This window comes from Penaeus vannamei, chromosome 15 (assembly GCF_042767895.1).
Source record: "Penaeus vannamei isolate JL-2024 chromosome 15, ASM4276789v1, whole genome shotgun sequence".
NCBI classification, from domain to species: domain Eukaryota; kingdom Metazoa; phylum Arthropoda; class Malacostraca; order Decapoda; family Penaeidae; genus Penaeus; species Penaeus vannamei.
The window spans coordinates 39,476,574-39,501,573 of NC_091563.1; the positions used below are offsets into that span (position 1 = coordinate 39,476,574).

Sequence of the window (25,000 nt, forward strand, 5' to 3'; positions counted from 1 at the left end):
TCTTGCTGAAAAGAAATGGCGCATGCCTTCCAAGTGGAATTTTAGGAGAGAGGGAACTGCTATTTCTTCAATATTCTTGGGCTGGACAATGCCTGCTTCAATTTCTTGATTGTCTAATCACATTGCTAATTATTCAAGTGCTTTATCCCATCTTTATGCAATAGTTCTTCTCTTATACATATGTACACAAACACAAAAAAGTGTACGTGTGTGAGTATATGCAAGTAAACATATATGTATGTAAAATATTTTGAGAAATTAATTGACCTTCTATCAGCGAAAAGGGATTTCCGCTCTAAATACTCTTTTCATTAAAAAACAAGATCATAAATTTACTTCTTTTATTATATTTTATGTCTGTATCATACTCGGTTGAATCCACTCAAAAAAGTAAGATTAAGAAACACTAAGTGGTATTTATAGCAGTAACTGTGATGGTGATAATAACAAGGGATAAGGAAAATCAGGAATGTAGAGTCTCCTGAACAATGATATTTGATAGATGCAGAAGAGGAAACTGTGATCATACTCTGCACTTATAATGATGAGTAGAATGAGAAAAATATCCTTCGAACCGGATTCGAACCAGTGACCTATGGATGTCTGCTTCTCAACCAACTACAGTCCACCGCTCTACCAACTGAGCTATCGAAGGAGCTGACAACCACAGACACCGCTTCCAGCTTTCCCTTCCTCGGCCTCGCCTCCACCGTCGCGCGCCGCTCACTCGCTCCCAACGGCGACGGTTTCCAAGCCAAGATTTTGGATTTCTGTTATGTTTGTGGTCTGCTTATGTTTCTAGGTATTTAATTGTTTCCTCACCTGTGTCAACCCATCACCGCCTCTATCCCTCGCCCGCCTCCGTCGGTCTCCCCCTCCCCCCCCCCACAACTTACCTCACCCCTCATTGCCACGCCCTCTCCCGCCTCAGAAGATGTAGCCGATATTATCACTGTTATTGTTATGATCTTAGTTATAATTCTTATAATAGTTTCTATTATACATCCTAGTTGTTATTGGCATCATTATCCTACCATTATGATTACTCTGAATGTTCTTAATACTGTTATGACAATCCATATCATTACTGCAAATATGATCTTGATAACATCATTATTGCCATTATGAATATATCGGATATTACTAAAATGACAGTGAATTTCATATGTTGCCATGCCCTAGTCACTCCTGAATCATAATACAGATTGAAACATTTACAAAAGAGCTTTTTATTTTAACGAAAACTCACATTTTGTTTGTATACAATAAACTCACTCGGCCTTTCAAAATACACAAAATATCCTTCGAACCGGATTCGAACCAGTGACCTATGGATGTCTGCTTCTCAACCAACTACAGTCCACCGCTCTACCAACTGAGCTATCGAAGGAGCTGACAACCACAGACACCGCTTCCAGCTTTCCCTTCCTCGGCCTCGCCTCCACCGTCGCGCGCCGCTCACTCGCTCCCAACGGCGACGGTTTCCTGTCCGGGATTTTGGATTTATTTCAGCGTTTTAAGCACTGCTTCCGTTTACCAGGAAATGGCACGAATTCATAAAGATTTTCCCTTGCCATTTCTGACTACTGTTGTCCAGTAGTTTTTAAAAATGTGCTTTCCAATGACATGCGAAGAATTGTCTCGCTTCTCTAGGAACGATTTCGCTTTTGCATTGTCGTTGAGGCCGGTCTACCATTGCCAGGGGGGGGGGGGGTTACCTTTAAATTCCCTGAACTATTTTATAGACAGGAGGCATAAAACACGTCCAGCGCTTCATTATGAAAAGGATGGGAGCACCGGTTTATTTTAATGTAGGAAAGGACGATTTTTAAAAGAGTAGTATATACATAGTGCGAATTTCCCTGTTAGAGAATGGCGACTACAAAATATATTCTCTTCAATTCTATATCATGAAGTTCGTTGCTCCATACCCATGGCCTCACAGAATCAGACTGCTCCCAAAGCTTGCTGATCCAGCCATTAAAGGCAGCGATAGAAAGGCTTTTTTCACAAGAGATCTTGGTGAGTGTAATTCTCTTTTTCAAAAGGTCTGCAGTGAAGTTGATCAAATTTCAGTTATTTTGGCTAAACCTCAACAATTTACCTCATGTTTTGCAAGTGGAATGGGCATTCTGGTTTTTGGTGTCTACCGATTTTCCACGATATTTCAGTTTTCTCTCTCATCCCGTATAGATCAACTAATCACTTGTTCATAGTATGAAGTTCATCAGGATTAATCTTTCAGTAAGTAAAACTGCCGAATTATGTTAAATAATTTATTTTAATTTCATATCCTATAAAACAAATGTGTGAAATGATGACCAATTGAATCCATGGTAGTGTTGTGTAGTTTGCCTCAAGGTGCCTTCTACTGCAGTTACTTGGAGATGCAGTGTTCGTGCTTGCCTCCGTTGCAGCACAGCAGCTGCTGCGACGCCACTCCGGTGTACTCCCAGGCGCCTCCACATACCTCGAAGTAGCCGTACACCTGCGGGAGAAGGCGAGGGTTACCTGTGCGTCTTTTGGTAAGAAATGATTTTGCTGGAGATCCCATGATGGCGATGAACAGAAGAGAAAGGTCAACAACTGAATCTTCACAGCAACAGCGAAAAGGAATTCATGGAGCTGTGGTCAAAGTTCACAGAATGGAAGTAATTTTCTTTTTCATCCTTTTATCTCCATATCTTCCCCGTTCTCTTTCTCAATTTTCCTTCTCGTAATATAGATCTAGTTGACTTACCCTGTGGTTGTGGATGAAGTAGAAGAAATGGTCGGCCATGTAAGTGCAGATGTTCTGGCCAACAGTCAAGCCGTTTTCCTGAACAAGCCACATGTTGCCGTTGCCGCTCATGTCGTTGAGCTGCAACACAAGGACGCCCTTAGTATCATCCCAAAAGACTTCCCGTTTCCCTTCCCCTTGTCAGAAAGCGTCAAAGCAGTTCAAAAGGGATGTCCCCTCGTGAGGACTGACCTCCTTGGTGCAGGCGTTCTTGCACTGCTTGGCGTCGTCTACGCAGGAGTCGATGGTGATTTCGGGCGCTTCGAACACCCTGATCTCCGAGTGCTCGTAGGTGACGAAGGCGGCGCAGCGGCACCAGGGCTCCGTCTGGGCGCTGCAGAAGGGAAACCACAAGTGCCAAAGCTAAACAAAAGGCAGCGTATATACGAGAAGAGAGCTGTAGCCTGTAAGTCAAAGAGCAAGGACAGAAAGCAACGCGATGTGGAGGGACGTCCCACCACAGGCCATCGCGAGAGGAAGAAGTACCTGACGGCGGCGAGGGAGGCCAAGAGAAGCGCGAGGACCTTCATGGTGTTGGGTGGGTGAGGAAGAGGATGCCCCCTTGGACGGCGTGTGGCTTTTATGCTGCAGCTGGGGTCAGTGTGGCGGCTTAGGCCTTCGCTTGATAAGAGTATCGAGCCAGCTGTTCAGTTCCGAATACCTTGATATAATTTGGATTAGGTTCATTCGGTAGGGTTATGTAACGTTTTTTTTTTTAATTCATATCCCCCGATTTTGTCTAATAAACTTTTCTTTCTTTCATACCGTTTGATTCATGTTTTGTAAAATGCAATGAATTCTCATCATTGAAAGCCAAATGTATATTTATTTACATAATCATGTTGTTAATGACGCTATCACAAGTCTATTTTCTGATGAAGCTCTTCCTCAAAAGATTAAACACGGCTGCATATACCTTTTGGCTTCTTTGAAATCAGTCAGGCTTTAAAATACGGCGAAGCAAATACCGTTTCGCAAAATCTGGGCTTAAAGGGACTTTTACCGCCGTTAACCGAGAAAAGGCAGATCAAACTACAGCGGATATAGATACATACATATGTAATATATGTATATATATATGTGTGTATGTGTGTGCATGTATGAATATATAATATATGTATATATACATACTTATGATTGCATGTATATATGATATACATCTAAGTGTTTATTGATATATATATATATATATACATATACTTGCATACATAAAGATATACATATATACATACATTCATGTGTGTACTTATATAAGTCTGTATGTATGTATAAGAGCCGACCCATCAAGAAGACGCTGAGTGCTGGTCATGGTAATAATGATGCTGACCTTAATGGCAAAAGTATCCTTCGAACCGGATTCGAACCAGTGACCTATGGATGTCTGCTTCTCAACCAACTACAGTCCACCGCTCTACCAACTGAGCTATCGAAGGAGCTGACAACCACAGACACCGCTTCCAGCTTTCCTTTTCTCTGACATACTGTAATGGCGGTAGAGACCAGGCCGAGGAAGGGAAAGCTGGAAGCGGTGTCTGTGGTTGTCAGCTCCTTCGATAGCTCAGTTGGTAGAGCGGTGGACTGTAGTTGGTTGAGAAGCGGACATCCATAGGTCACTGGTTCGAATCCGGTTCGAAGGATACTTTTGCCATTTGGGTCACCATTATCATCACCACCAACAGCATTCACAATGTCCTCTTAATGTGACCTATATTATACATACATGCATTCATATCTATATCAATATATCTATATATATGCGTGTGTATGGCAATTTTCATATATATGTGTATATATGCGTTTATGTATACAGTAAATACACACACACACACACATATGTATACATACTTTATACATATATATGTATATACATACTGTATACATATGTGATTATACATATATATATCCATATGTTCAATGCATAAACAAAAACACACGCATTACTATATACATATGTATACTGTATACATATGTATTTATGTACTGTACATATATATATGTATATATATATATGCATATTTGTGTATATATACATGTTTGTTTATTCAAGCTCTTATCTATTTCTTGCTGAAAAGAAATGGCACATGCCTTCCAAGTGGAATTTTCGGAGAGAGGGAACTGCTATTTCTTTAATATTCTTGGGCTGGACAATGACTGCCTCAATTTCTAGATTGTCTAATCACATTGCTAAGTATTCAAATGCTTTATTCCATCTTTAAGCAATAGTTCTCGTATACATATGTACACAAACACAAAAAAGTGTACGTGTGAGTATATGCAAGTAAACATATATGTATGTAAACTATTGTGAGAAGATCTTATATTAACGAAAAGGATTTTAATCTCTAAATACTCTTTTCGTGAAAAGAGAAAATAATAGATTTACCTGTGACAGTTTTTTTTTTAATATATTTCATATCTGTACCATAATCGGTTGAATTCACTCAAAAAGTGAAACCAAGAAACACTAAGGTAGTGTTTATAGCAGTAATCACGATGACAATAACAATAAGTGATAATGATAATCAACACTGTAGAGTCCCCTGAACAATGATAATTGATAGATGCAGAAGAGGAAACTGTGATCATACTCTGCACTAATAATGATGATCCTAATGACAAAATTATCCTTCGAACCGGATTCGAACCAGTGACCTATGGATGTCTGCTTCTCAACCAACTACAGTCCACCGCTCTACCAACTGAGCTATCGAAGGAGCTGACAACCACAGACACCGCTTCCAGCTTTCCCTTCCTCGGCCTCGCCTCCACCGTCGCGCGCCGCTCACTCGCTCCCAACGGCGACGGTTTCCTGTCCGAGATTTTAGATTTATTTCAGCGTTTTAAGCACTGCTTTCGTTTACCTAGAAATGGCACGAATTCATAAAGATTTTCCCTTGCCATTTCTGACTACTGTTGTCCAGTAGTTTTTTAAAATTTGCTTTCCAATGACATACGAAGAATTGTCTTGTTTCCATAGGAACGATTTCGCTTTTGCACCTTAAAAGTTGGAGTGTAAATAGAGCATATTGGGATTAGAATGCATTGTCGTTGAGGCCGGTCTACCATTGCCAGAGGGTACCTTGAAATTCCCTGAACTATGTTATAGATAGGAGGCATAAAACACGTCCAGCGCTTCATTATGAAAAGGATGGGAATTCCGGCTTATTTTAATGTAGGAAAGGACGATTTTTAAAAGAGTAGTATATACACATTGAAAATTTCCCTGTTAGAGAATGGCGACTGCATAATCTTTTAATAGATCATTGCAGATATTTCACATTAAACATTTTCTCTTCAATTCTATATCATGAGGTTCGTTGCTCCATACCCATGGCCTCACAGAATCAGACTGCTCCCAAAGCTTGCTGATCCAGCCATTAGAGGCAGCGATAGAAAGGCTTCTTTTCACAAGAGATCTTGGTAAGTGTATTTTCTTTTTTTTTTTTCTTTTTTTTTTACGTCTTCAGTGAAGTTGATCAAATTTCAGTTATTTTGGCTAAACCTGAACAATTTACCTCATGTTTTCCAAATGGAATGGGGCATTCTGGTGTTTGGTGTCTACCGATTTTCCACGATATTTCAGTTTTCTCTCTCATTCCGTATAGATCAACTAATCACTTGTTCATAGTATGAAGTTCATCAGGATTAATCTTTCAGTAAGCAAAACTTCCGAATTATGTTAAATAATTTATTTTAATTTCATATCCTATAAAACAAATGTGTGAAGTGATGACCAATTGAATCCATGGTAGTGTTGCGTAGTCTGCCTCAGGGTGCCGTCCACTGCAGTTACTTAGAGATGCAGTGCTCGTGCTTGCCTCCGTTGCAGCACAGCAGCTGCTGCGACGCCACTCCGGTGTACTCCCAGGCGCCTCCACACACCTCGAAGTAGCCGTACACCTGCGGGAGAAAGCGAGGGTTACCTGTGCGTCTTTTAACAAGAAATGATTTTGCCGGAGATCCCATGATGGTGATAAACAGAAGAGAAAGGTGAACAACTGGATCTTTACAGCAACAGCGAAAAGGAATTTATGAAGCTGTGGTCACGGAATGGATGTATTTTTCTTTCTCATCCTTTTATCTCCATATCTTCCCCACTCTCTCCTAATCTTTCTTCTCGCAATATAGATCTAGTTGACTTACCCTGTGGTTGTGGATGAAGTAGAAGAAATGGTCGGCCATGTAAGTGCAGATGTTCTGGCCAACAGTCAAGCCGTTTTCCTGAACAAGCCACATGTTGCCGTTGCCGCTCATGTCGTTGAGCTGCAACACAAGGACGCCCTTAGTATCATCCCAAAAGACTTCCCGTTTCCTTTCCCCTTGTCAGAAAGCGTCAAAGCAGTTCAAAAGGGATGTCCCCTCGTGAGGACTGACCTCCTTGGTGCAGGCGTTCTTGCACTGCTTGGCGTCGTCGACGCAGGAGTCGATGGTGATTTCGGGCGCTTCGAACACCCTGATCTCCGAGTGCTCGTAGGTGACGAAGGCGGCGCAGCGGCACCAGGGCTCCGTCTGGGCGCTGCAGAAGGGAAACCACAAGTGCCAAAGCTAAACAAAAGTCAGTGTATATACGAGAAGAGATCTCTAGCCTGTAAGTCAAAGAGCAAGGACAGAAAGCAACGCGATGTGGAGGGACGTCCCACCACAGGCCATCGCGAGAGGAAGAAGTACCTGACGGCGGCGAGGGAGGCCAAGAGAAGCGCGAGGACCTTCATGGTGTTGGGTGGGTGAGGAAGAGGATGCCCCCTTGGACGGCGTGTGGCTTTTATGCTGCAGCTGGGGTCACAGTGTGGCGGCTTAGGCCTTCGCTTGATAAGAGTATCGAGCCAGCTGTTCAGTTCCGAATACCGTGATATAATTTGGATTAGGTTCAATCGGTAGGGTTATGTAACGTTTTTTTTTTTTTTAATTCATATCCCCCGATTTTGTCTAATAAACTTTTTTTTCTTTCAGACCGTTTGATTCATGTTTTGTAAAATGCAATGAATTCTCATAATTGAAAGCCAAATATATGTTTATTTACATAATTACGTTGTTAATGATGCTATCACAAGTCCTTAAGCTATTTTCTGATGAAGCTTTTCCTCGACGGATTAAACACGGCTGCATACACGTTTTGGCTTCTCTGAAATCAGTCAGGGTTTAAAATACGGCGATGCAAATACCGTTTCGCTAAATCTGGGCTTAAAGGGACTTTTACCGCCGTTAACCGAGAAAAGGCAGATCAAACTACAGCGGATATAGATACACACATATGCGTATGCAATATATGTATATACATATATATCAATATTTGCATGTATGTAAATATATATATATATATATATATATATATATATATATATATATGTATGTATGTGTATATACATATACATATACACATAAGCATGCATATATATGTGTGTGTATGTGTGTGCATGTATGAATATATAACATATGTATATATACATCCTTATGATTGCATGTATATATGATATACATCTAAGTGATATATATATATATATATATATATATATATATACATATATATACATACATAAAGATACATATATATATATAAATTCATATTACTTATATAAGTCTGTATGTATGTATAAGATCCGTCCCATCAAGAAGACGCTGAGTGCTGTTCATGGTAATAATGATGCTGACCCTAATGGCAAAAGTATCCTTCGAACCGGATTCGAACCAGTGACCTATGGATGTCCGCTTCTCAACCAACTACAGTCCACCGCTCTACCAACTGAGCTATCGAAGGAGCTGACACCCACAGACACCGCTTCCAGCTTTGCCTTCCTCGGCCTGGTCTCTACCGCCATTACAGTATGTCAGAGGAAGGCAAAGCTGGAAGCGGTGTCTGTGGTTGTCAGCTCCTTCGATAGCTCAGTTGGTAGAGCGGTGGACTGTAGTTGGTTGAGAAGCGGACATCTATAGGTCACTGGTTCGAATCCGGTTCGAAGGATACTTTTGCCATTAAGGTCAGCATCATTATTACCATGAACAGCACTCAGCGTCATCTTTATGGGTCGGATCGTATACATACATACAGAATTATTTAAGTACACATATGAATGTATATATATATATGTATATATTTATGTATGTAAGTATATATATGAATACATACATATATATATATATATATATATATATATATATATATTTATCACTTAGATGTATACCATATATACATGCAATCATGAGTATGTATATATATATATATTCATACATGCACACACATACACACACATATATATATATGCATGCTTATGATTCGAAGGATACTTTTGTCGTTAGGGTCACCATTATCATCACTTCCAACAGCATTCACAATGTCCTCTTTATGTGTCCGATATTATACATACATGCTTACATATCTATATCAATATATCTATATATAAGCGTGTGTATGGCAATTTTCATGTATATGTGTATATATGCGTTTATGTATACAGTAAACACACACACATATATATACTTTATGCATATATATGTATATACATACTGTATAATATGTGATTATACATATATATCCATATGTTCAATACATAAACAAAAACACGCACACGCATTACTATATACATATGTATACAGTATACATATGTATTTTTGTACTGTACATATATATATATGCATATCTATGTATATATATATATATATATATATCAAGAAACACTAAGTGGTATTTATAGCAGTAACTGTGATGATGATAATAACAAGTGATAATGAAAATCAGGAATGTAACGTCTCCTGAACAATGATATTTGATAGATGCAGAAGAGGAAACTGTGATCATACTCTGCACTTATAATGATGAGTAGAATGAGAAAAATATCCTTCGAACCGGATTCGAACCAGTGACCTATGGATGTCTGCTTCTCAACCAACTACAGTCCACCGCTCTACCAACTGAGCTATCGAAGGAGCTGACAACCACAGACACCGCTTCCAGCTTTCCCTTCCTCGGCCTCGCCTCCACCGTCGCGCGCCGCTCACTCGCTCCCAACGGCGACGGTTTCCAAGCCAAGATTTTGGATTTCTGCTATGTTTGTGGTCTACTTGTTTCTAGGTATTTAATTGTTTCCTCACCTGTGTCAACCCATCACCGCCTCTATCCCTCGCCCGCCTCCGTCGGTCTCTCCCCCCCACACAAATTGACTCCCCCCTCATTGCCACGCCCTCTTCCGCCTCAGATGTAGCCGAAATTATCAATGTTATTTCGATTTTATAGTTCTTATAATAGTTTCTATTATACATCGTAGTTGTTATTGGCATCATTATCCTACCATTATTATTACTCTGAATGTTCTTAATACTGTTATGACAATCCATGTCATTACTGCAAATATGATCTTGATGACATCATTATTGCCATTATGAATCTATCGGATATTACTAAAATGACAGTGAATTTCATATGTTGCCATGCCCTAGTCACTCCTGAATCATAAAACAGATTGAAACATTTACAAAAGAGCTTTTTATTTTAACGAAAACTTTCACATTTTGTTTGTATACAATAAACTCACTCGGCCTTTCAAAATACACAAAATATCCTTCGAACCGGATTCGAACCAGTGACCTATGGATGTCTGCTTCTCAACCAACTACAGTCCACCGCTCTACCAACTGAGCTATCGAAGGAGCTGACAACCACAGACACCGCTTCCAGCTTTCCCTTCCTCGGCCTCGCCTCCACCGTCGCGCGCCGCTCACTCGCTCCCAACGGCGACGGTTTCCTGTCCGGGATTTTGGATTTATTTCAGCGTTTTAAGCACTGCTTCCGTTTACCAGGAAATGGCACGAATTCATAAAGATTTTTTCCCTTGCCATTTCTGACTACTGTTGTCCAGTAGTTTTTAAAAATGTGCTTTCCAATGACATGCGAAGAATTGTCTCGCTTCCCTGGGAACGATTTCGCTTTTGCATTGTCGTTGAGGCCGGTCTACCATTGCCAGGGGGGGGGGGGTACCTTTAAATTCCCTGAACTATTTTATAGATAGGAGGCATAAAACACGTCGAATGCTTCATTATGAAAAGGATGGGAGCACCGGTTTATTTTAATGTAGGAAAGGACGATTTTTAAAAGAGTAGTATATACATATTGCGAATTACCCTGTTAGAGAATGGTGATTACAAAATCATTTAATAGAGCATTGCAGATATTTCACACTAAACATTTTCTCTTCAATTCTATATTATGGTTGAAGTTCGTTGCTCCATACCCATGGCCTCACAGAATCAGACTGCTCCCAAAGCTTGTTGATCCAGCCATTAAAGGCAGCGATAGAAAGGCTTCTTTTCACAAAAGATCTTGATGAGTTTTTTTTTAACGTCTGCAGTGAAGTTGATCATATTTCAGTTATTTTGGCTAAACCTCAACAATATACCTCGTTTTGCAAGTGGAATGGGCATTCTGTTTTTTGGTGTCTAACGATTTTCCACATTTCAGTTTTCTCTCTCATCCCGTCTAGATCAACAAACCACTTGTTCATAGTATGAAGTTCATCAGGATTAATCTTGTAGTAAGTAAAACTGCCGAATTATGTTAAATAATTTATTTTAATTTCATAACCTATAAAACAAATGTGTGAAATGATGACCAATTGAATCCATGGTAGTGTTGTGTAGTCTGCCTCAGGGTGCCTTCCATTGCAGTTACTTAGAGATGCAGTGCTCGTGCTTGCCTCCGTTGCAGCACAGTAGCTGCTGCGACGCCACTCCGGTGTACTCCCAGGCGCCTCCACACACCTCGAAGTAGCCGTACACCTGCGGGAGAAGGCGAGAGTTACCTGTGCGTCTTTTGGCAAGAAATGAGTTTGCTGGAGATCCCATGATGGCGATGAACAGAAGAGAAAGGTCAACAACTGAATCTTTACAGCAACAGCGAAAAGGAATGCATGGAGCTGTGGTCACGGAATGGAAGTATTTTTCTTTCTCATCCTTTTATCTCCATATCTTCCCCGCTCTCTCCCAATCTTTCTTCTCGCAATATAGATCTAGTTGACTTACCCTGTGGTTGTGGATGAAGTAGAAGAAATGGTCGGCCATGTAAGTGCAGATGTTCTGGCCAACAGTCAAGCCGTTTTCCTGAACAAGCCACATGTTGCCGTTGCCGCTCATGTCGTTGAGCTGCAACACAAGGACGCCCTTAGTATCATCCCAAAAGACTTCCCGTTTCCCTTCCCCTTGTCAGAAAGCGTCAAAGCAGTTCAAAAGGGATGTCCCCTCGTGAGGACTGACCTCCTTGGTGCAGGCGTTCTTGCACTGCTTGGCGTCGTCTACGCAGGAGTCGATGGTGATTTCGGGCGCTTCGAACACCCTGATCTCCGAGTGCTCGTAGGTGACGAAGGCGGCGCAGCGGCACCAGGGCTCCGTCTGGGCGCTGCAGAAGGGAAACCACAAGTGCCAAAGCTAAACAAAAGGCAGCGTATATACGAGAAGAGATCTCTAGCCTGTAAGTCAAAGAGCAAGGACAGAAAGCAACGCGATGTGGAGGGACGTCCCACCACAGGCCATCGCGAGAGGAAGAAGTACCTGACGGCGGCGAGGGAGGCCAAGAGAAGCGCGAGGACCTTCATGGTGTTGGGTGGGTGAGGAAGAGGATGCCCCCTTGGACGGCGTGTGGCTTTTATGCTGCAGCTGGTGTCACAGTGTGGCGACTTAGGCCTTCGCTTGATAAGAGTATCGAGCCAGCTGTTCAGTTCCGAATACCTTGATATAATTCGGATTAGGTTCAATCTGTAGGGTTATGTAACGTTTTTTAAAATAAGTCAATTCATATCCCCTGATTTTTGTCTAATAAACTTTTTTTTTCTTTTTCTTTCATACCGTTTGAATCATGTTTCTTAAAATGCAATGAATTCTCATAATTGAAATCCAAATGTATGTTTATTTACATAATTACGTTGTTAATGATGCTATCACAAGTCCTTAGGCTATTTTCTGATGAAGCTTTTCCTCGACGGATTAAACACGGCTGCATATACCTTTTGGCTTCTCTGAAATCAGTCAGGCTTTAAAATACGGCGATGCAAGTACCGTTTCGCTAAATCTGGGCTTAAAGGGACTTTTACCGCCGTTAACCGAGAAAAGGCAGATCAAACTACAGCGGATATAGATACACACATATGCGTATGCGATTTATGTATATACATATATATCAATATATGCATGTATGTAAACATATATATGCATGTATATATACATGTATAGATACATAAGCATGCATATATATGCGTGTATGTGTGTGCATGTATGAATATATAACATGTATATATACATACTTATGATTGCATGCATATATGATATACATCTAATTGTTTATTGATAAATATATATATGTATATATATACTTACACACATAAATAAATAAATACATAAATAAATAAATATATATATATATATACATATATATATATATATATATATATATATATATATATTCATATGTGTACTTACATAAGTCTGTATGTATGTATAAGATCCGACCCATCAAGAAGACGCTGAGTGCTGTTCATGGTAATAATGATGCTGACCCTAGTGGCAAAAGTATCCTTCGAACCAGTGACCTATGGATGTCTGCTTCTCAACCAACTACAGTCCACCGCTCTACCAACTGAGCTATCGAAGGAGCTGACAACCACAGACACCGCTTCCAGCTTTCCTTTTCTCTGACATACTGTAATGGCGGTAGAGACCAGGCCGAGGAAGAGATAGCTGGAAGCGGTGTCTTTAGTTGTCAGCTCATTCGATAGCTCAGTTGGTAGAGCGGTGGACTGTAGTTGGTTGAGAAGCGGACATCCATAGGTCACTGGTTCGAATCCGGTTCGAAGGATAATTTTGTCATTAGGATCATCATTATTAGTACAGAGTATGATCACAGTTTCCTCTTCTGCATCTATCAATTATCATTGTTCAGGAGACTCTACAGTGTTGATTATCATTATCACTTATTCTTATTGTTATTGTCATCGCGATTACTGCTATAAACACTACCTTAGTGTTTCTTGATTTCACTTTTTGAGTGAATGCAACCGATTATGGTACAGATATGAAATATATTAAAACAATGTCACAGGTAAATCTATTATTTTCTCTTTTCACGAAGAGTATTTAGAGATTAAAATCCTTTTCGTTGATATAAGATCTCACAATAGTTTACATGCATATATGTTTACTTGCATATACTCACACACGTACACTTTTTTGTGTTTGTGTACATTTGTATACGAGAACTATTGTTTAAAGATGGGATAAAGCATTTGAATACTTAGCAATATGATTAGACAATCTAGAAATTGAGGCAGTCATTGTCCAGCCCAAGAATATTGAAGAAATAGCAGTTCCCTCTCTCCTAAAATTCCACTTGGAAGGCATGCGCCATTTCTTTTCAGCAAGAAATAAACTAAATAAGAGCTTGCATAAACAAACATGTATATATACATAGATATGCATATATATATATATATATATATATATATATATATATATATATATATGTGTGTGTGTGTGTGTGTGTGTGTGTGTGTGTGTGTGTGTGTGTGTGTGTACAGTACATAAATACATATGTATACAGTATACATATGTATATAGTAATGCGTGTGTGTGTTTTTGTTTATGCATTGAACATATGGATATATGTATGTATAATCACATATATGTATACAGTATGTATATACATATATATGCATAAAGTATATGTACATGTGTGTAAGTATTTACTGTATACATAAACGCATATATACACATATATATGAAAATTACCATACACACGCATATATATAGATATATTGATATAGATATGTATGCATGTATGTATAATATAGGTCACATTAAGAGGACATTGTGAATGCTGATGGCGGTGATGATAATGGTGACCCTAATGACAAAATTATCCTTCGAACCGGATTCGAACCAGTGACCTATGGATGTCCGCTTCTCAACCAACTACAGTCCACCGCTCTACCAACTGAGCTATCGAAGGAGCTGACAACCCCAGACACCGTTTCCAGCTTTCCCTTCCTCGGCCTCGCCTCCACCGTCGCGCGCCGCTCACTCGCTCCCAACGGCGACGGTTTCCTGTCCGAGATTTTGGATTTATTTCAGCGTTTTAAGCACTGCTTTCGTTTACCTAGAAATGACACGATTTCATAAAGATTTCCTCCTGCCATTTCTGATTATAGCTGTCCAGTAGTTGGTAAAGATCTTGCCTTCCAATCATGTGCGAAGAATTGTCTCGCTTCCATAGGAACGATTTCGCTTTTGCACCTTAAAAGTTGGAGTGTAAATAGAACATATTGGGATTAGAATGCATTGTCGTTGAGGCCGGTCTACCATTGCCAGAGGGGTGCCTTTAAATTCCCTGAACTATTTTATAGACAGGAGGCATAAAACACGTCCAGTGCTTCATTATGAAAAGGATGGTAGTTCCGGATTATCTTAATGTAGGAAAGGACGATTTTAAAAAGAGTAATAGATACACATTGATAATTTCCCTGTTAGAGAATGGCGACTACAAAATATATTCTCTTCAATTCTATATCATGAGGTTCATTGCTCCACACCCATGGCCTCACAGAATCAGAATGGGCATTGTGGTTTTTGGTGTGTACCAATTTTCCTCGACATTTCAAATTTCTCTCTCATCCCGTCTACATCAACAGATCACTTGTTCATAGTATGAAGTTCATCAGGAATAATCTTGGAGTTAGTAAAACTGCCGAATTATGTTAAATAATTTATTTTCATTTCATATCCTATAAAACAAATGTGTGAAATGATGACCAGTTGAATCCATGGTAGTGTTGTGTAGTCTGCTTCAAGGTGTCTTCCACTGCAGTTACTTAGAGATGCAGTGCTCGTGCTTGCCTCCGTTGCAGCACAGCAGCTGCTGCGACGCCACTCCGGTGTACTCCCAGGCGCCTCCACACACCTCGAAGTAGCCATACACCTGCGGGAGAAGGCGAGGGTTACCTCTGCGTCTTTTAGCAAGAATTGATTTTGCTGGAGATCCCATGATGGCGATGAACAGAAGAGAAAGACGAACCACTGGATCTTTACAGCAACAGCGAAAAGGAATCTATGAAGCTGTGGTCACGGAATGAAAGTAATTTTCTTTCTCATCCTTTTATCTCCATATCTTCCCCGATCTCTCCCAATCTTTCTTCTCGTAATATAGATCTGGTTGACTTACCCTGTGGTTGTGGATGAAGTAGAAGAAATGATCGGCCATGTAAGTGCAGATGTTCTGGCCAACAGTCAAGCCGTTTTCCTGAACAAGCCACATGTTGCCGTTGTCGCTCATGTCGTTGAGCTGCAACACAAGGACGCCCTTAGTATCATCCCAAAAGACTTCCCGTTTCCCTTCCCCTTGTCAGAAAGCGTCAAAGCAGTTCAAAAGGGATGTCCCCTCGTGAGGACTGACCTCCTTGGTGCAGGCGTTCTTGCACTGCTTGGCGTCGTCTACGCAGGAGTCGATGGTGATTTCGGGCGCTTCGAACACCCTGATCTCCGAGTGCTCGTAGGTGACGAAGGCGGCGCAGCGGCACCAGGGCTCCGTCTGGGCGCTGCAGAAGGGAAACCACAAGTGCCAAAGATAAACAAAAGGCAGCGTATATACGAGAAGAGAGCTGTAGCCTGTAAGTCAAACAGCAAGGACAGAAAGCAACGCGATGTGGAGGGACGTCCCACCACAGGCCATCGCGAGAGGAAGAAGTACCTGACGGCGGCGAGGGAGGCCAAGAGAAGCGCGAGGACCTTCATGGTGTTGGGTGGCTGAGGAAGAGGATGCTCCCTTGGACGGCGTGTGGCTTTTATGCTGCAGCTGGGGTCACAGTGTGGCGGCTTAGGCCTTCGCTTGATAAGAGTATCGAGCCAGCTGTTCAGTTCCGAATACCTTGATATAATTTGGATTAGGTTCAATCTGTAGGGTTATGTAACGTTTTTTTTTAAATTCATATCCCCCGATTTTGTCTAATAAACTTTTCTTTCTTTCATGCCGTTTGAATCATGTTCTTTAAATTGCAATGAATTCTCATCATTGAAAGCCAAATATATGTTTATTTACATAATTACGTTGTTAGCGATGCTATCACAAGTCCTTAGGCTATTTTCTGATGAAGCTTTTCCTCGACGGATTAAACACGGCTGCATATACCTTTTGGCTTCTTTGAAATCAGTCAGGCTTTAAAATACGGCGAAGCAAATACCGTTTCGCTAAATCTGGGCTTAAAGGGACTTTTACCGCCGTTAACCGAGAAAAGGCAGATCAAACTACAGCGGATATAGATACATACATATGCTCATGCAATATATTTATATACATATATATCAATATATGCACATATATATGTGTGTGCATGTATGAATATATAACATATGTATATATACATACTTATGATTGCATGTATATATGATATACATCTAAGTGTTTATTGATAAATATGTATGTATATATATATATATATATATATATATATATATATACTTGCATACATAAAGATATACATATATACATACATTCATATGTGTACTTATATAAATCTGTATGTATGTATAAGAGCCGACCCATCAAGAAGACGCTGAGTGCTGTTCATGGTAATAATGATGCTGACCCTAATGGCAAAAGTATCCTTCGAACCGGATTCGAACCAGTGACCTATGGATGTCTGCTTCTCAACCAACTACAGTCCACCGCTCTACCAACTGAGCTATCGAAGGAGCTGACAACCACAGACACCGCTTCCAGCTTTCCTTTTCTCTGACATACTGTAATGGCGGTAGAGACCAGGCCGAGGAATAGATAGCTGGAAGCGGTGTCTGTGGTTGTCAGCTCCTTCGATAGCTCAGTTGGTAGAGCGGTGGACTGTAGTTGGTTGAGAAGCAGACATCCATAGGTCACTGGTTCGAATCCGGTTCGAAGGATACTTTTGCCATTAGGGTCAGCATCATTATTACCATGAACAGCACTCAGCGTCTTCTTGATGGGTCGGATCTTATACATACATACAGAATTATTTAAGTACACATATGAATGTATATATATATATATATATATATATATATATTTATGTATGTAAGTATATATATGTATACATATATATATATATATATATATATATATATATATATATATATATATATATATATCACTTAGATGTAGATCATATATACATGCAATCATAAGTATGTATATATACATATGTTATATATTCATACATGCACACACATACACACATATATATGCATGCTTATGATTCGAAGGATACTTTTGTCATTAGGGTCACCATTATCATCACTTCCAACAGCATTCACAATGTCCTCTTTATGTGTCCGATATTATACATACATGCATACATATCTATATCAATATATCTATATATATGCGTGTGTATGGCAATTTTCATGTATATGTTTATGTGTATATATGCGTTTATGTATACAGTAAATACACACACACACATATATATACTTTATGAATATATATGTATATACATACTGTATACATATATGTGATTATACATATATATCCATATGTTCAATATATAAACAAAAACACACGCATTACTATATACATATGTATACTGTATACATATGTATTTATGTACTGAACATTCTGAACATTCATTCAATATTCTTGGGCTGGGCAATGACTGCCTCAATTTCTAGATTGTCTAATCACATTGCTAAGTATTCAAATGCTTTATCCCATCTTTATGCAATAGTTCTTCTCTTATACATATGTACACAAACACAAAAAGTGTACGTGTGTGAGTATATGTAAGTAAACATATATATGTAAACTATTTTGAGAAATTAATTGAACTTCTATCAGCGAAAAGGGTTTTCCGCTCTAAATACTCTTTTCATTAAAAGACAAGATCATAAATTTACTTCTTTTATTATATTTCATGTCTGTATCATACTCGGTTGAATTCACTGAAAAAAGTAAAATTGAGAAACACTAAGTGGCATTTATAGCAGTACCTGTGATGATAATAATAACAAGTGATTATGAAAATCAAGAATGTAGCGTCTCCTGAACAATGATATTTGGTAGATGCAGAAGAGGAAACTGTGATCATACTCTGCACTAATAATGATGATCCTAAAGACAAAATTATCCTTCGAACCGGATTCGAACCAGTGACCTATGGATGTCTGCTTCTCAACCAACTACAGTCCACCGCTCTACCAACTGAGCTATCGAAGGAGCTGACAACCACAGACACCGCTTCCAGCTTTCCCTTCCTCGGCCTCGCCTCCACCGTCGCGCGCCGCTCACTCGCTCCCAACGGCGACGGTTTCCTGTCCGGGATTTTAGATTTATTTGAGCGTCTTAAGCACTGCTTTCGTTTACCAGGAAATGCCACGAATTCTTAAAGATTTTCCCTTGCCATTTCTGACTACTGTTGTCCAGTAGTTTTTTTAGATTTGCTTTCCAATGACATGCGAAGAATTGTCTCGTTTCCATAGGAACGATTTCGCTTTTGCATTGTCGTTGAGGCCAGTCTACCATTGCCAGGGGGGGGGGTACCTTTAAATTCCCTGAACTATGTTATAGATAGGAGGCATAAAACACGTCCAGCGCTTCAATATGAAAAGAATGGGAGCACCGGTTTATCTTAATGTAAGAAAGAACGATTTTAAAAATAGTATATACATATTGTGAATTTCCCTGTTAGAGAATGGCGACTACAAAATCTATTCTCTTCAATTCTATGTCATGAGGTTCGTTGCTCCATACCCATGGCCTCACAGAATCAGACTGCTCCCAAAGCTTGCTGATCCAGCCATTAGAGGCAGCGATAGAAAGGCTTCTTTTCACAAGAGATCTTGGTGTGTGTAATTCTCTTTTTCAAAAGGTCTGCAGTGAAGTTGATCATATTTCAGTTATTTTGGCTAAACCTCAACAATTTACCCCGTTTTCCAAATGGAATGGGGCATTCTGTTTTTTTCTCGATATTATATTTTCTCTATCATCCCATCTAGATCAACAAATCACTTCTCGTTCATGGTTCTTTTGGCTATGAAGTTCATCGGGATTAATCTTGTAGTAAGTAAAACTGCCGAATTATGTTAAATAATTTATTTTAATTTCATATCCTATAAAACAAATGTGTGAAATGATGACCAATTGAATCCATGGTAGTGTTGTGTAGTCTGCCTCAAGGTGCCTTCCACTGCAGTTACTTAGAGATGCAGTGCTCGTGCTTGCCTCCGTTGCAGCACAGCAGCTGCTGCGACGCCACTCCGGTGTACTCCCAGGCGCCTCCACACACCTCGAAGTAGCCGTACACCTGCGGGAGAAGGCGAGGGTTACCTGTGCGTCTTTTGGCAAGAAATGATTTTGCTGGAGATCCCATGATGGCGATGAACAGAAGAGAAAGGTCAACAACTGAATCTTTACAGTAACAGCGAAAAGGAATGCATGGAGCTGTGGTCACGGAATGGAAGTATTTTTCTTTCTCATCCTTTTATCTCCATATCTTCCCGACCTCTCCCAATCTTTCTTCTCGTAATATAGATCTGGTTGACTTACCCTGTGGTTGTGGATGAAGTAGAAGAAATGGTCGGCCATGTAAGTGCAGATGTTCTGGCCAACAGTCAAGCCGTTTTCCTGAACAAGCCACATGTTGCCGTTGCCGCTCATGTCGTTGAGCTGCAATACAAGGACGCCCTTAGTATCATCCCAAAAGACTTCCCGTTTCCCTTCCCCTTGTCAGAAAGCGTCAAAGCAGTTCAAAAGGGATGTCCCCTCGTGAGGACTGACCTCCTTGGTGCAGGCGTTCTTGCACTGCTTGGCGTCGTCTACGCAGGAGTCGATGGTGATTTCGGGCGCTTCGAACACCCTGATCTCCGAGTGCTCGTAGGTGACAAAGGCGGCGCAGCGGCACCAGGGCTCCGTCTGGGCACTGCAGAAGGGAAACCACAAGTGCCAAAGCTAAACAAAAGGCAGCGTATATACGAGAAGAGAGCTGTAGCCTGTACGTCAAACAGCAAGGACAGAAAGCAACGCGATGTGGAGGGACGTCCCACCACAGGCCATCGCGAGAGGAAGAAGTACCTGACGGCGGCGAGGGAGGCCAAGAGAAGCGCGAGGACCTTCATGGTGTTGGGTGGGTGAGGAAGAGGATGCCCCCTTGGACGGCGTGTGGCTTTTATGCTGCAGCTGGGGTCACAGTGTGGCGACTTAGGCCTTCGCTTGATAAGAGTATCGAGCCAGCTGTTCAGTTCCGAATACCGTGATATAATTTGGATTAGGTTCAATCTGTAGGGTTATGTAACGTTTTTTAAAATAAGTCAATTCATATCCCCTGATTTTTGTCTAATAAACTTTTCTTTCTCTCATACCGTTTGATTCATGTTTTGTAAAATGCAATGAATTCTCATCATTGAAAGCCAAATGTATGTTTATTTACATAATCATGTTGTTAATGATGCTATCACAAGTCCTTAGGCTATCTTATGATGAAGCTTTTCCTCGACGGATTAAACACGGCTGCATACACCTTTTGGCTTCTGTGAAATCAGTCAGGCTTTAAAATACGGCGATGCAAGTACCGTTTCGCTAAATCTGGGCTTAAAGGGACTTTTACCGCCGTTAACCGAGAAAAGGCAGATCAAACTACAGCGGATATAGATACATATATATGGGTATGCAATATATGTATATACATATATACCAATATATGCATGTGTGTAAATATATATATGTATGTGTATATACATATATATATATATACACATAAGCATGCATATATATATGTATGTGTGTGCATGTATGAATATATAACATATGCATATATACATACTTATGATTGCATTTATATATGAAATACATCTAAGTGATATATATATATATATATATATATATATATATATATATACTTACACACATAAAGATATACATATATATAAACATTCATATGTGTATTTGTATAAGTCTGTATGTATGTATAAGATCCGACCCATCAAGACGCTGAGTGCTGTTCATGGTAATAATGATGCTGACCCTAATGGCAAAAGTATCCTTCGAACCGGATTCGAACCAGTGACCTATGGATGTCCGCTTCTCAACCAACTACAGTCCACCGCTCTACCAACTGAGCTATCGAAGGAGCTGACAACCACAGACACCGCTTCCAGCTTTCCCTTCCTCGGCCTCGCCTCCACCGTCGCGCGCCGCTCACTCGCTCCCAACGGCGACGGTTTCCAAGCCAAGATTTTGGATTTCTGCTATGTTTGTGGTCTACTTGTTTCTAGGTATTTAATTCGTTCCTCACCTGTGTCAACCCATCACCCCCTCTATCCCTCGCCCGCCACCGTCGATCTCCCCCTCCCCCCCTCACAACTTACCTCCCCCCTCATTGCTACGCCCTCTCCCGCCTCAGAAGATGTAGCCGATAGTATCACCGTTATTGTTACGATTTTATTTATAGTTCTTATAATAGTTTTTATTATGCATCCTAGTTGTTATTGGCATCGTTTTTCTACCATTATGATTACTCTGAATGTTCTTAATACTGTTATGACAATCCATGTCATTACTGCAAATATGATCTTGATAACATCATTATTGCCATTATGAATCTATCGGATATTACTAAAATGACAGTGAATTTCATGTTGCCATGCCCTAGTCACTGCTGAATCATAAAACAGATTGAAACATTTACAAAAGAGCTTTTTATTTTAATGAAAACATTCACATTTTGTTTGCATACAATAAACTCACCCGGCCTTTCAAAATACACAAAATATCCTTCGAACCGGATTCGAACCAGTGACCTATGGATGTCCGCTTCTCAACCAACTACAGTCCACCGCTCTACCAACTGAGCTATCGAGGGAGCTGACAACCATAGACACCGCTTCCAGTTTCCCTTCCTCGGCCTCGCCTCCACCGTCGCGCGCCGCTCACTCGCTCCCAACGGCGACGGTTTCCTGTCCGGGATTTTAGATTTATTTGAGCGTTTTTAACCACTGCTTTCGTTTACCTAGAAATGGCACGAATTCATAAAGATTTCCCCTTGCCATTTCTGACTACTATTGACATGCGAAGAATTGTCTCGCTTCCATAGGAACGATTTCGCTTTTGCACCTTAAAAGTTGGTGTAAATAGAGCATATTGGGATTAGAATGCATTGTCGTTGAGGCCGGTCTACCATTGCCAGAGGGGTGCCTTTAAATTCCCTGAACTATTTTATAGAAAAGAGGCATAAAACACGTCCAGCGCTTCATTATGAAAAGGATGGGAGCACCGGTTTATTTTAATGTAGGAAAGCACGATTTTAAAAAGAGTAGTATATACATATTGCGAATTTCCCTGTTAGAAAATGGTGATTACAAAATCTTTTAATAGATCATTGCAGATATTTCACATAAAACATTTTCTCTTCAATTCTATGTCATGAGGTTCGTTGCTCCATACCCATGGCCTCACAGAATCAGACTGCTCCCAAAGCTTGCTCATCCAGCCATTAAAGGCAGCGATAGAAAGGCTTCTTTTCACAAGAGATTTTGGTAAGTGTATTTTCTTTTTTTTTTACGTCTGCAGTGTAGTTGATCATATTTCAGTTATTTTGGCTAAACCTCAACAATTTACCTCATGTTTTCCAAGTGGAATGGGCATTCTGGTGTTTGGTGTCTACCGATTTTCCACGATATTTCAGTTTTCTCTCTCATCCCGTCTAGATCAACAAATCACTTGTTCATAATATGAAGTTCATCAGGATTAACCTTTCAGTAAGCAAAACTTCCGAATTATGTTAAATAATTTATTTTAATTTCATATCCTATAAAACAAATGTGTGAAATGATGACCAATTGAATCCATGGTAGTGTTGCGTAGTCTGCCTCAAGGTGCCTTCCACTGCAGTTACTTAGAGATGCAGTGCTCGTGCTTGCCTCCGTTGCAGCACAGCAGTTGCTGCGACGCCACTCCGGTGTACTCCCAGGCGCCTCCACACACCTCGAAGTAGCCGTACACCTGCGGGAGAAGGCGAGGGTTACCTGTGCGTCTTTTGGTAAGAAATGATTTTTCTGGATATCCCATGATGGCGATTGACAGAAGAGAAAGGTGAACAACTGGATCTTTACAGCAACAGCGAAAAGGAATTTATGGAGCTGTGGTCAAAGTTCACGGAATGGAAGTAATTTTCTTTCTCATCCTTTTATCTCCATATCTTCCCCGCTCTCTCCCAATCTTTCTTCTCGCAATATAGATCTGGTTGACTTACCCTGTGGTTGTGGATGAAGTAGAAGAAATGGTCGGCCATGTAAGTGCAGATGTTCTGGCCAACAGTCAAGCCGTTTTCCTGAACAAGCCACATGTTGCCGTTGTCGCTCATGTCGTTGAGCTGCAACATAAGGACGCCCTTAGTATCATCCCAAAAGACTTCCCGTTTCCCTTCCCCTTGTCAGAAAGCGTCAAAGCAGTTCAAAAGGGATGTCCCCTCGTGAGGACTGACCTCCTTGGTGCAGGCGTTCTTGCACTGCTTGGCGTCGTCGACGCAGGAGTCGATGGTGATTTCGGGCGCTTCGAACACCCTGATCTCCGAGTGCTCGTAGGTGACGAAGGCGGCGCAGCGGCACCAGGGCTCCGTCTGGGCGCTGCAGAAGGGAAACCACAAGTGCCAAAGCTAAACAAAAGGCAGCGTATATACGAGAAGAGATCTCTAGCCTGTAAGTCAAACAGCAAGGACAGAAAGCAACGCGATGTGGAGGGACGTCCCACCACAGGCCATCGCGAGAGGAAGAAGTACCTGACGGCGGCGAGGGAGGCCAAGAGAAGCGCGAGGACCTTCATGGTGTTGGGTGGGTGAGGAAGAGGATGCCCCCTTGGACGGCGTGTGGCTTTTATGCTGCAGCTGGGGTCAGAGTGTGGCGGCTTAGGCCTTCGCTTGATAAGAGTATCGAGCCAGCTGTTCAGTTCCGAATACCGTGATATAATTTGGATTAGGTTCAGTTTATATAGTTATGTAACGGGTTTTACGTAAGATTGAGTGACCATATCCAATATACTCACGAACATGTCAGATAAGTCACCCCATATCTAGTATGCACTTGCATATACATTACACTATACATGTTACACGTATACAAAAATATATGTCTGTACAAGTATATACAGTAAATACGGTGTATACATACTTAAATAATATATGCATATATACACTGTGTATATATACAATATATATATATATGCAGTATATATACATA

At 40.7% G+C, this 25,000-nt stretch overlaps 6 protein-coding genes and 16 non-coding genes across 23 annotated transcripts in view; 4 read left to right on the forward strand and 18 right to left on the reverse strand.

Moving 5' to 3' along the window:
• Positions 1-565: 565 nt before the first annotated feature.
• On the reverse strand, positions 566-655 carry TRNAY-GUA (transfer RNA tyrosine (anticodon GUA)). The gene is given in 2 exon segments: positions 566-601; positions 619-655. It is a non-coding gene; the product is annotated as a tRNA-Tyr (tRNA).
• Positions 656-1,300: 645 nt separating this feature from the next.
• On the reverse strand, positions 1,301-1,390 carry TRNAY-GUA (transfer RNA tyrosine (anticodon GUA)). The gene is given in 2 exon segments: positions 1,301-1,336; positions 1,354-1,390. It is a non-coding gene; the product is annotated as a tRNA-Tyr (tRNA).
• Positions 1,391-2,262: 872 nt separating this feature from the next.
• Positions 2,263-3,369, reverse strand: LOC138864253 (uncharacterized). The gene is made up of 4 exons (XM_070130929.1): positions 3,266-3,369; positions 2,972-3,113; positions 2,741-2,860; positions 2,263-2,488 (listed from the first exon to the last, which is right to left on the reverse strand). Exons 1-4 carry the CDS (start codon positions 3,307-3,309, stop codon positions 2,378-2,380), a joined length of 417 nt encoding a protein of 138 aa, XP_069987030.1. The 5' UTR covers positions 3,310-3,369; the 3' UTR covers positions 2,263-2,377.
• A 753-nt stretch (positions 3,370-4,122) lies between these two features.
• Positions 4,123-4,212, reverse strand: TRNAY-GUA (transfer RNA tyrosine (anticodon GUA)). Its single transcript is given in 2 exon segments — positions 4,123-4,158; positions 4,176-4,212. It is a non-coding gene; the product is annotated as a tRNA-Tyr (tRNA).
• Positions 4,213-4,326: 114 nt separating this feature from the next.
• TRNAY-GUA (transfer RNA tyrosine (anticodon GUA)) lies at positions 4,327-4,416 on the forward strand. The gene is given in 2 exon segments: positions 4,327-4,363; positions 4,381-4,416. It is a non-coding gene; the product is annotated as a tRNA-Tyr (tRNA).
• Positions 4,417-5,403: 987 nt separating this feature from the next.
• On the reverse strand, positions 5,404-5,493 carry TRNAY-GUA (transfer RNA tyrosine (anticodon GUA)). Its single transcript is given in 2 exon segments — positions 5,404-5,439; positions 5,457-5,493. It is a non-coding gene; the product is annotated as a tRNA-Tyr (tRNA).
• A 960-nt stretch (positions 5,494-6,453) lies between these two features.
• On the reverse strand, positions 6,454-7,583 carry LOC138859091 (uncharacterized). The gene is made up of 4 exons (XM_070130930.1): positions 7,448-7,583; positions 7,154-7,295; positions 6,923-7,042; positions 6,454-6,679 (listed from the first exon to the last, which is right to left on the reverse strand). The coding sequence occupies exons 1-4, from the start codon at positions 7,489-7,491 to the stop codon at positions 6,569-6,571; spliced, it is 417 nt and encodes a 138-aa protein (XP_069987031.1). The 5' UTR covers positions 7,492-7,583; the 3' UTR covers positions 6,454-6,568.
• An 861-nt stretch (positions 7,584-8,444) lies between these two features.
• On the reverse strand, positions 8,445-8,534 carry TRNAY-GUA (transfer RNA tyrosine (anticodon GUA)). The gene is given in 2 exon segments: positions 8,445-8,480; positions 8,498-8,534. It is a non-coding gene; the product is annotated as a tRNA-Tyr (tRNA).
• A 114-nt stretch (positions 8,535-8,648) lies between these two features.
• TRNAY-GUA (transfer RNA tyrosine (anticodon GUA)) lies at positions 8,649-8,738 on the forward strand. Its single transcript is given in 2 exon segments — positions 8,649-8,685; positions 8,703-8,738. It is a non-coding gene; the product is annotated as a tRNA-Tyr (tRNA).
• Positions 8,739-9,610: 872 nt separating this feature from the next.
• On the reverse strand, positions 9,611-9,700 carry TRNAY-GUA (transfer RNA tyrosine (anticodon GUA)). The gene is given in 2 exon segments: positions 9,611-9,646; positions 9,664-9,700. It is a non-coding gene; the product is annotated as a tRNA-Tyr (tRNA).
• A 630-nt stretch (positions 9,701-10,330) lies between these two features.
• On the reverse strand, positions 10,331-10,420 carry TRNAY-GUA (transfer RNA tyrosine (anticodon GUA)). Its single transcript is given in 2 exon segments — positions 10,331-10,366; positions 10,384-10,420. It is a non-coding gene; the product is annotated as a tRNA-Tyr (tRNA).
• Positions 10,421-11,325: 905 nt separating this feature from the next.
• Positions 11,326-12,431, reverse strand: LOC113816405 (uncharacterized). Its single transcript, XM_027368480.2, has 4 exons — positions 12,314-12,431; positions 12,020-12,161; positions 11,789-11,908; positions 11,326-11,545 (listed from the first exon to the last, which is right to left on the reverse strand). Exons 1-4 carry the CDS (start codon positions 12,355-12,357, stop codon positions 11,435-11,437), a joined length of 417 nt encoding a protein of 138 aa, XP_027224281.2. The 5' UTR covers positions 12,358-12,431; the 3' UTR covers positions 11,326-11,434.
• A 1,092-nt stretch (positions 12,432-13,523) lies between these two features.
• On the forward strand, positions 13,524-13,613 carry TRNAY-GUA (transfer RNA tyrosine (anticodon GUA)). Its single transcript is given in 2 exon segments — positions 13,524-13,560; positions 13,578-13,613. It is a non-coding gene; the product is annotated as a tRNA-Tyr (tRNA).
• Positions 13,614-14,672: 1,059 nt separating this feature from the next.
• Positions 14,673-14,762, reverse strand: TRNAY-GUA (transfer RNA tyrosine (anticodon GUA)). The gene is given in 2 exon segments: positions 14,673-14,708; positions 14,726-14,762. It is a non-coding gene; the product is annotated as a tRNA-Tyr (tRNA).
• Positions 14,763-15,541: 779 nt separating this feature from the next.
• On the reverse strand, positions 15,542-16,597 carry LOC138864254 (uncharacterized). The gene is made up of 4 exons (XM_070130931.1): positions 16,497-16,597; positions 16,203-16,344; positions 15,972-16,091; positions 15,542-15,728 (listed from the first exon to the last, which is right to left on the reverse strand). The coding sequence occupies exons 1-4, from the start codon at positions 16,538-16,540 to the stop codon at positions 15,618-15,620; spliced, it is 417 nt and encodes a 138-aa protein (XP_069987032.1). The 5' UTR covers positions 16,541-16,597; the 3' UTR covers positions 15,542-15,617.
• An 810-nt stretch (positions 16,598-17,407) lies between these two features.
• On the reverse strand, positions 17,408-17,497 carry TRNAY-GUA (transfer RNA tyrosine (anticodon GUA)). Its single transcript is given in 2 exon segments — positions 17,408-17,443; positions 17,461-17,497. It is a non-coding gene; the product is annotated as a tRNA-Tyr (tRNA).
• Positions 17,498-17,611: 114 nt separating this feature from the next.
• TRNAY-GUA (transfer RNA tyrosine (anticodon GUA)) lies at positions 17,612-17,701 on the forward strand. The gene is given in 2 exon segments: positions 17,612-17,648; positions 17,666-17,701. It is a non-coding gene; the product is annotated as a tRNA-Tyr (tRNA).
• A 1,198-nt stretch (positions 17,702-18,899) lies between these two features.
• TRNAY-GUA (transfer RNA tyrosine (anticodon GUA)) lies at positions 18,900-18,989 on the reverse strand. The gene is given in 2 exon segments: positions 18,900-18,935; positions 18,953-18,989. It is a non-coding gene; the product is annotated as a tRNA-Tyr (tRNA).
• Positions 18,990-19,850: 861 nt separating this feature from the next.
• On the reverse strand, positions 19,851-20,916 carry LOC138864255 (uncharacterized). Its single transcript, XM_070130932.1, has 4 exons — positions 20,844-20,916; positions 20,550-20,691; positions 20,319-20,438; positions 19,851-20,076 (listed from the first exon to the last, which is right to left on the reverse strand). The coding sequence occupies exons 1-4, from the start codon at positions 20,885-20,887 to the stop codon at positions 19,966-19,968; spliced, it is 417 nt and encodes a 138-aa protein (XP_069987033.1). The 5' UTR covers positions 20,888-20,916; the 3' UTR covers positions 19,851-19,965.
• Positions 20,917-21,807: 891 nt separating this feature from the next.
• TRNAY-GUA (transfer RNA tyrosine (anticodon GUA)) lies at positions 21,808-21,897 on the reverse strand. The gene is given in 2 exon segments: positions 21,808-21,843; positions 21,861-21,897. It is a non-coding gene; the product is annotated as a tRNA-Tyr (tRNA).
• A 642-nt stretch (positions 21,898-22,539) lies between these two features.
• TRNAY-GUA (transfer RNA tyrosine (anticodon GUA)) lies at positions 22,540-22,629 on the reverse strand. The gene is given in 2 exon segments: positions 22,540-22,575; positions 22,593-22,629. It is a non-coding gene; the product is annotated as a tRNA-Tyr (tRNA).
• Positions 22,630-23,544: 915 nt separating this feature from the next.
• LOC113816403 (uncharacterized) overlaps positions 23,545-25,000 on the reverse strand; it is a 23,089-nt gene continuing 21,633 nt past the window's right edge. Inside the window, exons 1-4 of one of the 2 annotated variants that reach the window (XM_070130935.1) lie at positions 24,544-24,647; positions 24,250-24,391; positions 24,019-24,138; positions 23,545-23,768 (exon numbers count right to left, since the gene is read on the reverse strand). In XM_070130935.1, coding sequence (XP_069987036.1) covers positions 23,658-23,768; positions 24,019-24,138; positions 24,250-24,391; positions 24,544-24,587 — 417 coding nt within the window. In that variant the 5' untranslated portion in view covers positions 24,588-24,647 and the 3' untranslated portion in view covers positions 23,545-23,657. Of the gene's footprint in view, positions 23,769-24,018; positions 24,139-24,249; positions 24,392-24,543; positions 24,648-25,000 lie in introns of those variants that run through there. The other variant, XM_070130936.1, reaches the window with a different exon arrangement.

Bases quoted from the DNA above. Each gene is read 5' to 3' on its own strand.
- LOC138864253 (XM_070130929.1), bottom strand. From the start codon at position 3,309: ATGAAGGTCCTCGCGCTTCTCTTGGCCTCCCTCGCCGCCGTCAG. The intron at 3,114-3,265 runs GTACTTCTTCCT...TCCCTTCTGCAG, and splicing joins GCCTCCCTCGCCGCCGTCAG to CGCCCAGACGGAGCCCTGGT. The intron at 2,861-2,971 runs GTCAGTCCTCAC...CTTGTGTTGCAG, and splicing joins AGAACGCCTGCACCAAGGAG to CTCAACGACATGAGCGGCAA.
- LOC138859091 (XM_070130930.1), bottom strand. From the start codon at position 7,491: ATGAAGGTCCTCGCGCTTCTCTTGGCCTCCCTCGCCGCCGTCAG. The intron at 7,296-7,447 runs GTACTTCTTCCT...TCCCTTCTGCAG, and splicing joins GCCTCCCTCGCCGCCGTCAG to CGCCCAGACGGAGCCCTGGT. The intron at 6,680-6,922 runs GTAAGTCAACTA...TTTCTCCCGCAG, and splicing joins ACTTCATCCACAACCACAGG to GTGTACGGCTACTTCGAGGT.
- LOC113816405 (XM_027368480.2), bottom strand. From the start codon at position 12,357: ATGAAGGTCCTCGCGCTTCTCTTGGCCTCCCTCGCCGCCGTCAG. The intron at 11,909-12,019 runs GTCAGTCCTCAC...CTTGTGTTGCAG, and splicing joins AGAACGCCTGCACCAAGGAG to CTCAACGACATGAGCGGCAA. The intron at 11,546-11,788 runs GTAAGTCAACTA...CTTCTCCCGCAG, and splicing joins ACTTCATCCACAACCACAGG to GTGTACGGCTACTTCGAGGT.
- LOC138864254 (XM_070130931.1), bottom strand. From the start codon at position 16,540: ATGAAGGTCCTCGCGCTTCTCTTGGCCTCCCTCGCCGCCGTCAG. The intron at 16,345-16,496 runs GTACTTCTTCCT...TCCCTTCTGCAG, and splicing joins GCCTCCCTCGCCGCCGTCAG to CGCCCAGACGGAGCCCTGGT. The intron at 15,729-15,971 runs GTAAGTCAACCA...CTTCTCCCGCAG, and splicing joins ACTTCATCCACAACCACAGG to GTGTATGGCTACTTCGAGGT.
- LOC138864255 (XM_070130932.1), bottom strand. From the start codon at position 20,887: ATGAAGGTCCTCGCGCTTCTCTTGGCCTCCCTCGCCGCCGTCAG. The intron at 20,692-20,843 runs GTACTTCTTCCT...TCCCTTCTGCAG, and splicing joins GCCTCCCTCGCCGCCGTCAG to TGCCCAGACGGAGCCCTGGT. The intron at 20,077-20,318 runs GTAAGTCAACCA...CTTCTCCCGCAG, and splicing joins ACTTCATCCACAACCACAGG to GTGTACGGCTACTTCGAGGT.